The following is a 12,498-nucleotide window of genomic DNA, read 5'->3' on the forward strand; positions in this document are numbered from 1 at the left end:
AGGAACAACATTATTTTACAGTACTCTCAGGCTTAACATTTTTTAGAAAGGTTTAGAGAGGAGTTTTATTTCACCTGTTAAAAAAAACTTAAAATTTCTATTTTAAAAAATTCAAATTAGCTATTAGCACTTTAATTTCAAATGTGTAATGTAAAATATTAAATTTAACATTAAACTAATTTACATGAAAAACAAACCTCATTGATATCACTTGAATCTAGAAGAAATGCATCACTATCAGACTGTGTTAATCTTGGACACAGCTCTGAATCAAATAAAAAAAAAATTTGATTAACAAAACATGAAAATTTAGTATAAAATTTTATAATAAGTTCAATAAAATGTGGGAAAATAAATTGGAAAATAAATCTAATGTCAATATAAATCAGAAGATAAAAAAATTTAAATAAACTAGAAATGACAAAAATTCATCAACAATATTACCTTGAAAAATAGCTGAGACTATTATGATTTTTGTCACATTTTCTTTACAAAAAGAATCAGCCATAACAAGTATTGTGTAATTTGACTCGATGCTTGGTTTGAATAAAATCTGTTCCATATTATTGTTGGTTAGCTTTCTTGTGGAATTTGTTCTTATAAAAGCTTTATCATCATCAGGTGTTAAAATCTGTAAAGGTATCAAAGCAATTTGAATAATCTATACCTATATGACTCAAGAAAAGACACAAAATGCTTGAAATTTATTACACTTTTACTCACTTTAAAATCAATGTTTAAAACTTCGCCAGAGAATACACTGGCTGTAAGAATGTATTCATTGCCTATTTCCACAATCTCTGTGTAATCTACATCAAGATCAAACAATCTTTCTTTGAAGAACAAGTTGAATGTTTTGTTCCACATTTCTTTACTTGTGTTCATCTTAAAACTAAATTGTGTCAAACCTAATAATAGAAAAAAAAGTGTATTTTAAAACAAAAAGATCATTTATTTATAGACAAATTTTAATTGAATGCTTAAAAAAAAAAAAAAAAAAAAAAGAAGTTATACCATTATAAATCAAATCATTTCCAAAATGTATGTCCTTGTAACTGTAAGCCGGAATATGTATTTTGGGATTATTTGTTGCCATGGACAGCTCAAGATAAACATCTAATGGATAATTATTCTCTATATAAAGGCCAACATCCAATGTGTTGTTAACATTATGTAATATGTAAACACTTTCATTGAAGGTAAATTGAGATCCTTCACTGTTGTTTTGAAAACATTGTAGAACAATCAGGATGATTTGGTTTCCTGAGGAAAAATAAATTCTAAATTATATATTCAAAAGTACAGGTTTAAAAAATGTCCATTTACTATACTGCAAAACTATTAAAAGGGCTAAATCTGAAGCTAGATGTTGACAGATCAAAATGTATCAATTATTAAGATACTAATCAAAGCATTTATAAGTTTTACAGTTTTAAGGGCACAGGTGTATATAAAATAAAATAATCTGGTACTAAAATAAGTGAAAAGGAGACAACTTTTTACAAAGCCCACATTTATGTTCAAGCTAAGAATTGAAGCTTTCTAAATGTCTTCTATCAAAACAAAACTTTTATTGCACAGTATTATAAAGAAAAAGGTATTAAAAAATGTTAGAGAGATTATTTTTTAAATATAATAAGCCAATGAAATTACTACAGTAATACCCAGTTACTTCATATAAGGTTTTTGTTGCCAAGACCGCTTTGAAAAAATAGAAAACATTACGACTCTATGTATCCTCAGTTGTTTCCTTAACATCTTTTTTGGATTTTATATGATATAATCTTTGTCTCAGTTTGAGTAAAATATAAGAAAGCTAAATTTTTTAAAAAGATAAATTGATTGTAAAGAATTTTTTAATTATTATAAATCCCCAAAAAAGGTTTAAAAATTCCATTCTTCATGTGCATGAGCCAATTAAACAAAAAATTATTTTTTTTTATTAGCCTCTCCACTTATACCCATCACTAATATGCTAGGAAATGCTAGGAAATTATTGGAATATCTAGGTTTAAAAAAAACATTACAGTAATTTTTGAATATAGGTGCAATAAAATTTTTAAATAATACTTAATAGCTAAAATTAATTATATTTTACATGTAAATTATGGTTATTGTTAGCACTAGTCAGGATAAACTGCTACATAGAAAGTTGTTATTAGCCTGCAGATTACCACTAGAGATCTGGTCTCTAATATCTGAAGTCACATCTTTGGATATTTCTGAAATATTTTTGTTTATAGATATGTATCCAATGTTGCTATCAGATGTCAAATCTATGGTAAGTTCTGTTAAAGTGCTCTGATCATCAGTCCAAGCTTTAACACATATAGGTTCCTAAAACAAAAATATAGAATTCAACTATCAGTTTCATTTAACTATTTTCTGATTTTCATTCACTTAAATCATCTATGGCAGTGGTTCTCAACTTTGGTATATGGATCCTTAGGGGTTTGAGAAATTGCAGTAAGGGGTCTGAAGAAATATGAAAATTGCAAACAATTAATATACCTTTTTTGATAAAAGCTAGTTTATCCTATCTGATAATTTTAATAATAATCACCCAATACTGCTATTTAATATGTCGTACTATTCTTTGACAAACTAATTTATATACTATGCAATTATGTAGCTTTTTAACTTAAGGTCCATTGGCAAGTTTTAACATGTAAAGGAGCCCATGGGTGAAAAAAAGTTTGAGAGCCTCCAATCTATGGAAATCATTAAAGGAACTTTTATTTATTTTAGTATTTAATCCAGCGTCAAAAATTTCAAACTAAATCTTTTATAAGTTTTGTACATTCCTTCAGAAATAAAGATTTTTTGTCTCATGGTTAAAACACCTTTCAGAACGGCAAGGAAGGACAGCATGTACGATTCAAACCAAGGACCATTGTGACAGGGGTCTAATGTGCATATCGGCCAATACTATTAAATAGGTGTTGTAATAAATGAATAGAAGAAAGCACTAGGGTTTATTTTATAAATATTTAAAGATCAATGAAGAACATAAAACTAAAATGCTGTTTAATCTTGGTTAGACAAATATTAGAATATAAATTTTATGTTCTGAATAGAAAATAAATAAACTAGAACAGACTCAAATTAGAGTAGTGAAGTTATTAAAAAACGAATGCTTACATGTAACAAGATTAACACTGTTAGCAAAATTACTTAACCTTAACAACGATGAAAAATATAACCTACTAGAATACTTAGTAAGATACAAAGATAATGAAATCTGTATCACAAGAGTGAAAGGTGATGTCTCTTAAAGACGTTATGCTAATTTATTTTATTAAGTCATAGAATTATTGAAGAAGAATGTGCAATTTCTATAAAGATCTTGAGATTTTCTTTTTAAGACCTTACCATCAATGAGGATTCAATTAAATTTTGAACTGTCTTGCTACCATTACACAGGCTATCTGTTAACATAAAAATAATAATAATAATGTAGGCTATTGAAAGAAAAATTATAATGCTAAACCTTTTATAAACAAAAATTATCTAAATTCTAATATCAAGGTAATATTTTATATCTTTTCATATCAAGTTTTCTAAGAGACATATATTAGATTTTTTTATATGTGTTTGTTGTGACATGTTTAATTGTGAGAAGAATAACATACTTATATTGCCACAGATCATACCATGTCATGCCTATTTAGTCTCTATATTTGCTTTACTTTAAAATAATCAATAGTCCAATTAGAAAGTTCAATTTAATATTTATAACCTTTTATCATTTAAAATCGGCTATAATCAGATAATTAAAAATATTAATAATATTTAAATATCTGTAGTGAATATGCATTTTTATTCCTTTAGTAATGTGACAGTAACTACAAGCATTAGCAAAAGTCTTTTATTAAGCTATTAGCATACTTCCTAAAAGTTATAAGCGTTCCTCATAATAAAATAATAATTATAAATTTCATTGGTACCTCAGATGACTAGGTTGTGTTTTTGTATTTGTAAGTTATGGTTCAGTGTTTTATTTATTGCTATTTTACTATTGGTCTTCTGTCCTGGAGTGATTTTCCTAACGGTGTTACTCAAATCAAATGTGAATATTCAATAATTCATTTGTCATAAATCTAATTTTGTATTTTTTTTTCTTGAGGGATCCTATAGAGAGGACACATACTTACTATATCTAGTTAATCTAGTTACTCTTAAGTCAAGATTTATTGGTCTTACCAATGGTAAATAAAATTTTTGTTTTAGGCCTAATAATTTTAATAATCATTGTATGATTGATTATAATCTCTCTAGATCTATTATTATTATTATAATTCCATAATATTATAATAATTCTATATGATATATCATCACATAATACTATAATTAGTATAATAAAAGAATCTAGATCTATCATTCTATCAAACTATGTCTATAGACTATAGCTAGTATACTTAATTACTATGTGATATGATCTTGTTCTAGACTCTATTAGAATATTATTTTCTAGATCAATTTATTCTCTACTAAGCATGTCCACACAGTTGCTCTTTTTTGTAGATGTAGACTAGAATGGTAGATCTACATCTAGTCTCTATGAGTATATCTAATCCTAGAATAGATCTATTTTCTATAATCTAGATCTGAGTCGAGATCTAGATTTATATTTTTAATAATTTCTTGTTTTTATTAATTGAAGAGTGCCCATAGGTACATCAGAACTAAATATATAGACTCTATATGCCAAGGAGTGAGATATCGAAATTCACGGCTCTCGATAGCTCCTCATAACGTGAAGCTGTGAGTCTCGGAGTCTCCCGATTTGAAGCAAGAAGAGTGGCCAGTGTGAAAAGCGCCGAACCAACAAAAAGCTGAGAGAAAAAGTCGGCCTATCTGCAACTGACCAAACCTACCCATGCCACGTATGCAACCGGCTTTTTAAAGCAAAGATTGAGCTTTACAGTCATCTTCGAGTCCATAGGATATCAGAAATGTGCTCATCTTCGATCACGAAGGAGGAGCTATAGGCTATATATGGCACAAACTAAATCAACATATCTATATATAATAATATTAGATTAAGTGCATTTATATTGAAACTTGAAAAGGGTAGGGCCTTCACCAATTTCTTGCACAATGTGCACCGGGTCTTCACTTTTAAAAAATCTAAAATCTAGCACTGAAAACGACAATTATTATTTATTGAAACACGCGTATTTTACCATCAGCTGCGCTTATACGTTTAATGCTAACTCTGTCGTAAGCATTAGCGGCCTTCGGGGGTGGCAAGTGGGGCAACCGCTCCAGGCCCCACACCTGAGGGGGCTCCGCGATCGGAGATTTTATTGTCACCAATCCAAATCGTTTATTTGGTATATAAACATTGACGTTCAATCGGATTTTTTTTAGGAAAATGTGTTAGTGATCAAGTTTTAAATACTCTTTAAATTAAAACATTTGTTTATGAATGAGTCATTTAGGGCCTATTACATTTGTTATAACATAAATGCAATTTTTGCAAAATTGATGACACCGCAAATGAAAAAGGAAGCTTCGATTTTATTCTCAGTTTATTCATAAGGTGTGATGTTTTATTTTGCTGTGAATACTGTCAGCAAAACTTTGCAATCATCTGACATTTAACTCCATATGAGAATACAGCAAATCAAAAGCCTTGTTGCATTTTTGAGAAAGTACTGGGAAACCGGTTTCTCTGATATTATGATCACAGCAAAGTAAACTGCTTCCAAAATGAAAATTGATCAAATATTAAAGGAACAAAAAGTCAGACGCAAGAAAAACAATTTGATTATAAGAGTATTGACGAATAAACATCTTCGCCGGAGGATGCCTTTAGATATTCTTAGCAATAGTAGATCAAGCAAATCCTCAATAGAAAAAAGATTCGAACAACTCGAAGAGTATGCTTCAATCTTTGGATTTCTGTACAACTTGAAGAGTTTACGGACATTGAAATACAATAATTTGTAGAAGTGCTAGAAGGATTTGGACACAATTTACATGCAGAAGATTCATGCGATTTGGACGAAATTGACTTGTGTGCAGAATTGAAGATTTTTAAAGAAATGATTTCTGCTAGCATTCATGCAGCTCAAATGTGACATCGGTACGTTGGGGCCATTTGAGTTTAGCTATTTTGTCTATCGAAAGGGAACTTGCATCCAAATTGGACTACGAGAATCTTATCAACCAGTTTGCACAGCGAAAAACCAGAAAAGTTTCGTGACAAACTCCATCTGTGACCGTCTAAGCAGCTACTTGGTAAGAGTTTGTTTTATTGCAAGTGCTCTGGTTCTCCTCCGTAATTTAGCTACTTTCCGACGCAAGCTTAACAGAAATTAGTATTGTCTAGTTTGATGATTTGTCATGCAAAATGTTTCTGAATCATTAGTTACGATTATTAACCTTAAAGGCAAAAAATGTTTCATGCAGAGCAATTACAATACAGTATATAATGTATTTAAGCGACCAATAGTAGACCAACAGTACCTACGTAATGTTCTAAGTTTTGTAAGACAAATAAGGCCCACGACATTAGAGGCGGACATACTGTATTGTTATTGTTACAACGTTAGAAATGGATTAGCCCTTTAGCGTGATGTGGAACGGAATATATAGTCTACCCTTACGGCCCAAGGCCCCGCACATAACGCTCGCCCAGGGCCCCACGCACTGCTAAGGCCGCCCCTGGTCGTAAGCTAATGACTCGTGAAAGAAGTATCGGCAAAGTGAAACTCTTAACATAGTATAATTTACAAAAAAAACTGGTAACATACATTGTGTTGTTTTATCCACAGTTTGGCTTACAAACAACTGTATAGTTTGTGTCAGTGTCTCTCCACACATAGAGGTCGCTGATATCGCCAGGCTGTAATTGCCTTCGAGCAAGGCGGGGAAAGAGAATCTTGCACTTTTATCTGTTATTAACTCCTTAATCGTTTCGTTCATGTTGTCCGGAAAATACAGCTTTAGAAAGGATATAAAAAAAATCATTCAAAACATTTAAAAATCAAATAACAATTTATTTTTTATTAAATACAAATATTTTTCATCTTGAACTTAAAATATCTTGAGGCATGCTGAAATCAGCTAAAAGTTTTCATACAATGTGTATTTATTTACGTAGGATATAAGACAAAAGAGTTACGTGTACGCATATATAATTCTCTTCATGGCTCAACAGTTTGGACAACAAGAAGTAAGGGAAATATCACTCTTTTATTTCTGAGAGTTGGACCAGAGTTACCCCACGAAAAAAAAAAGACGGGGTGGGGGGGAAAGTAGTACTCACCCGTCACTAAATAGCAGGGCCGGACTTAACCATTGTGACTAAGAAGTCATGGAAAGATCACTCTTTTTATTTATTTCTACCCCACGTAACTTTAGCGGCAAAAACGAAGGGGGGGGGGGAGATCAAGTAATCTACTCTGTATTCACAAGTCACTAAATAACAGGGCGGACTTAACCGTTGTTGGACCCTATGCAAAACGGATTTCGCGGGGCCAAGTTTGGGTAGGGATATGGATAATAAGTGAAAATTAAGAGTTTTATTAGAAAATATATTCGTCTTTGCATTTTATTCATTCTTTACTAAATTCAAGCTCATATATGGCTCAGGTCTTCTCGGGCACCACCCTTTTAGTGAGGAACTTATGACTAGAGAAGATTGTATAGTAGTATATTGTTTCTTTCAATTTAGAGCGGCTATCTATAAAGGGGACTAATTTAGCTTATACCACCACTCCAGTCATGTACTATTTCTTTCCCTTGTTTGAGATACCAAACAAAATAATTAATTACCAATAGTTAAATAACTAATTGATTATCTTATTTATTGATTGTCAGGTGAAAAAAAAATGTGCAAAATTTCAGCTTGATTCGAGATCGGATGATAATTTTACATCTTGGCCTATCCATGTGTCATGCATGTTAAACAATGACTCAAAATCTGTCAAAATGTTGGTTTTCATGCCTGATTCAGTCAGCCCAGTCCAAGCTCTAATAGCAATAGGGAAGAAGGAGAACTTGTACGAATGTGTCCTAGCATATACAATAAGCTTTTATTTTTTGAACCTTTCTTTTTTTAATTATTTTTCAGTGTTTTATGTATTATTGCTACTTTACTTTTTAGTCCTCTGTCCTGAAGTGTCTGAATATTTGTTTGTTATAAATCTCACGGCTCTATTTTTCCTCTGCTCTAGTTTCTTTATGTTTCCTTGAGCTGAGGGGTTCCAAACAGAGAAAGTATATTCAAACATTGGCCTAACCAAAGTTTAATAACGTTTTAGTTTTATTTTCTTGTTTGATTTGTAAAACATTTCATTTAATAAACCATAATACTTTGTTTGATTTTTTTTTTTGTAATTTCGTCCACTATTAGTCAAAGTAAAGTAAGCGTACGACTAAATGCCTAATATGTGGATACGTATAGGACATAATATCTTCTCTTTTGAAGGAACGTCTTTAAATTATAAGATATTTTATACGATTACAGATGTATTCTTTAAGTCACTGTTTCCCAAACTTTTCTTTAAAAGAATACTTCACAAATTCGAAGAACTTAGCGGACCACTTTGTGCCTACTTATTATTTATTTTCGATTTTTTATTTTAATTTAAAAAATAATAATAATTAAATTAAAATAATAGTAAATTAGCCATATTCTAAATTTAGCATTAATTTCACGTATAAAACTGTGAGAGCTAAGACCGCATCACGAATAAAGAGATTAGAAACAGGATTCATACAGCTAATGGACCTCATGATGACTTGCTAACCACTGTCAAAAAACGTAAACTCAAAGTCTTTGGCCACATCACAAGGTCCTCAGGGCTCGCAAAGACCTTCCTTAAGGAAACAGTACCAGAAAGAAGATGAAGAGGAAGACATAGAAAGCGATGGGAAGACAACATCAAAGAATGGACATGCCTGCCAGTGAATGAAATTATATCATAGGCAAAGGATAGAGAGGAATTGAGAAAGACGGTTGACAGATCTTGTGGGGTGCCCCAAGGTCCTCGGCTCGACGTAGCAGGAAAAGGAGAAGAGGCAGAGGAAGCAATGGGAAGGCAGCATCAAAGAATGGACAGACCCATTTTTTTTTACGTTAAAAGTAGATACAGTTTGTTGAATGTGTAAAACGTATAGATCTAGTCTACTAAAATGTGTGATAATTAACCCTTAAAGTGCTGAGCTGTTTTAGAATGAGTCCATACAAAATGGAATTACAATTCTGATGTTTAGAGGCTAAGCTACCACTCGCGTTTTAAGGGTTAAAAGAAGTCATCAAGCATTATGTTTTAAATTCGCAACTCACCTTCAAATCAAAAGTTACTCCTTTACCCGATGTGACATTAGCCGTGATGACTACGGTCTCGCCAATGTTGACTTCAGTGTTATAATCTACTTGAAAACCAGCCAACATTTCGTTATCAGAGATACTTACATTCTTAACTAGAGTCTCATTGTCTGAGAAAACTGTGATAGATAAGATGCTGGTACCTGAAATTATATTTATAATATTATTAGGATAAAATCCTATTATAGACTTAACTACTTATCCAACGTTTGTAGCTGCCTTTAAGTTAACCGACAGGTAAAACATTTCTGACATTGAAAAATGAATGTGTTGAAAATATAAGCTACTATATTTCAGAGAGCGTAGCCTACTTCGACTCACATTGTCCAGTCACTTCTTGGTAAAGCTCTAGGTGTAGCCTACTTCAACTCACATTGCCCAGTAACGTCTTGGTAAAGTGCTAGGTGTAGCCTACTTCAACTCACATTGCCCAGTCACTTCTTGGTAAAGTGCTAGGTGTAGCCTACTTCAACTCACATTGCCCAGTAACGTCTTGGTAAAGCTCTAGGTGTAGCCTACTTCAACTCACATTGCCCAGTAACGTCTTGGTAAAGCGTTAGGTGTAGCCTACTTCAACTCACATTGCCCAGTAACTTCTTGGTAAAGCGCTAGGTGTAGCCTACTTCAACTCACATTGCCCAGTAACTTCTTGGTAAAGCGCTAGATGTAGCCTACTTCAACTCACATTGCCCAGTAACTTCTTGGTAAAGCGCTAGATGTAGCCTACTTCAACTCACATTGCCCAGTAACTTCTTGGTAAAGCGCTAGATGTAGCCTACTTCAACTCACATTGCCCAGTAACTTCTTGGTAAAGCGCTAGATGTAGCCTACTTCAACTCACATTGCCCAGTAACTTCTTGGTAAAGCGCTAGGTGTAGCCTACTTCAACTCACATTGCCCAGTAACTTCTTGGTAAAGCGCTAGGTGTAGCCTACTTCAACTCACATTGCCCAGTAACTTCTTGGTAAAGCGCTAGATGTAGCCTACCAATGCTGACTCTTGCACAACTAGGTCCATGGTATATATGCTATCTTATTTGTACATCTTCTGTTTTCACGGAGTCTATACAAGAAAAGTTGATGCGTAGTACCCTCATTCTCTTTCACAATTTTTTTTCCACCTGATATTTTACATTTTTTCCCCCTTTTTTTTATGTTAATACCATCTTACCTTTTTTTTTCGTTCACAATGATAATCATTTACTTATCAAAAGGGACTATTATATTGTTATAACCCTATTGGCGTCGAAAAAGGGTTAACTATAGGCTCAGCTGACACACACGTGAATCACTCAGGTCAGCGGGGCCATGGACAAGGGACAGTACTACGATTACACGATTACACGCAAATATGACCAATGTGATGTCTCACATGTGATCGATAGCCTGCGTGTACGAGAGACAGTGTGTAGGAAAGCGGCAGTTCAAGACCGGAGAGCGTCGAGACCGGGACTGTTAGTCGGCTATGAAGTCGGTCCTGGTCGAGTCCTCAGGTGTTGATGTAGGCCTACAAGTCCAGAAAGAGAGACAGTAGAGTTTTGTACGGTGATGTACAGAGTGACATTTTTGTTGTTGATGTGTTTGATGCCAATTGTCTAGTATTGGCTGTTATCTTCTTATTCACTCATTATTAAAGTACCCGATATTGTGGAGCTCTTGTTGTCAAGTTCTTGATGTGTTAGATGTGTTGTGTTGAGTTTTAGCAGTGTTTACAGAAGGCCTGTTGATTAGGAGAGAGAGAATCGTAACACTGGTGTCAGAAGTGGGATTTCCTATGGCTTCTGTAAAACTGCTAGATGAACTGAATCTGAAAGAACTGAAACAAGAGCTGAAATTGCGAGGACTGAAGTACTACGAAAGGAACAACGAAACTCTTAAAGAACGTCTCCGGCAAGCCCTGGTGGATGAAGAGGAAGATCCAAACACGTTCCTCTTTGAACTCGAACCTGATGTGATAGAGCTCTTGATCACATTTCAAAAACAGATGTTGGCTGGCTTTCAGAATGTGATCAAGGGTGACTCGCAGAAAGAGACAGGTGAAGAAACAAGAGAAGAGACCAATAGCTCAACCAACGCTTTTGCTGTAGACGTACCTGATCTGAGTGCCTCCATCAGTCAGACAGAACATGACAACGTTGTGTCTTTCCCCAAGCTCGTAGCTGAGGACATTAAAGACATCTGTCAATCTGCCAGTGTTGATGGGAGGAACTCGAATCCTGGTGGCTGCACCCAGCTGTTTGGCAAGAACTTTGTGTGTCGAGCTTTGCAGGGAGAACGCCAACTCCAAGGAACCCAGCAGACGTTTGTCCAGCTGACGAGACCAGAGTGAGAAGCCCTGGTGATGGTAAAGTAAGTGAACTGGAGCCTGATGCTGAAGATGAGGGACCTTCGCAAGTGGAGTGCTGCCAACTTGCTCCACTAGTTTGCCCTCCGGGCAAGCCTGAAGATGATGTTAGCCACAATTTCCCCTCCTGTGAACCTGAAACCCAACCTCCAAGTCTTTCTCTTCAAAGCCCTATGAAGAAACCTGTTAGACCAACGATCTTGGTGACCCCTGTCCTGACATATCCCTCCCCATGTGTTAAGTGGCTGCTCTCAGTAGTGAGCGACCAAAGAAGGCGACGTTTGCTGAGTCCAAAGTGCAGTGCAATGCAACCAAGACGTCAGTGCAACCAGGTGAAGGTCAACTGGAGCAGAAGGAGAAAGAGACATACGCTGACTACAACACAGATGGCTCCATCGAGATGGCACTATAAGCCCATTGTCGCCCCCACCAATAGACCTCCTCCTGCATCGATTCAACTCCGCTGCCCATGTCGTGTGATAGATTTTGTCCGGGACGGACAAATCTGAGAAGGGGGCAGTGTTATAACCCTATTGGCGTCGAAAAAGGGTTAACTATAGGCTCAGCTGACACACACGTGAATCACTCAGGTCAGCGGGGCCATGGACAAGGGACAGTACTACGATTACACGATTACACGCAAATATGATCAATGTTATGGTCATGTGATCGAAAGCCTGCGTGTACGAGAGACAGTGTGTAGGAAAGCGGCAGTTAAAGACCGGAGAGTGTCGAGACCGGGACTGTTAGTCGGCTATGAAGTCGGTCCTGGTCGAGTCCTCAGGTGTTGATGTACAAGTCCAGAAAGAGAG

The 12,498-nt window shown here is 34.7% G+C and overlaps 1 protein-coding gene across 2 annotated transcripts in view; it reads right to left on the bottom strand.

The window, feature by feature from the left end:
* The window catches only part of LOC106064392 (uncharacterized), a 60,193-nt gene extending 50,809 nt beyond the window's left edge, over nt 1-9,384 (bottom strand). The window contains exons 1-8 of one of the 2 annotated variants that reach the window (XM_056021361.1): nt 9,302-9,384; nt 6,762-6,951; nt 3,373-3,428; nt 2,175-2,337; nt 1,015-1,263; nt 724-908; nt 445-631; nt 198-265 (exon numbers count right to left, since the gene is read on the bottom strand). In XM_056021361.1, coding sequence (XP_055877336.1) covers nt 198-265; nt 445-631; nt 724-908; nt 1,015-1,263; nt 2,175-2,337; nt 3,373-3,428; nt 6,762-6,933 — 1,080 coding nt within the window. In that variant the 5' untranslated portion in view covers nt 6,934-6,951; nt 9,302-9,384. Of the gene's footprint in view, nt 1-197; nt 266-444; nt 632-723; nt 909-1,014; nt 1,264-2,174; nt 2,338-3,372; nt 3,429-4,426; nt 4,594-6,761; nt 6,952-9,301 lie in introns of those variants that run through there. The other variant, XM_013222947.2, reaches the window with a different exon arrangement.
* Between the last annotated feature and the right edge of the window lie 3,114 nt (nt 9,385-12,498).

The sequence above is a fragment of the Biomphalaria glabrata genome, chromosome 2 (genome assembly GCF_947242115.1).
Source record: "Biomphalaria glabrata chromosome 2, xgBioGlab47.1, whole genome shotgun sequence".
NCBI classification, from domain to species: domain Eukaryota; kingdom Metazoa; phylum Mollusca; class Gastropoda; family Planorbidae; genus Biomphalaria; species Biomphalaria glabrata.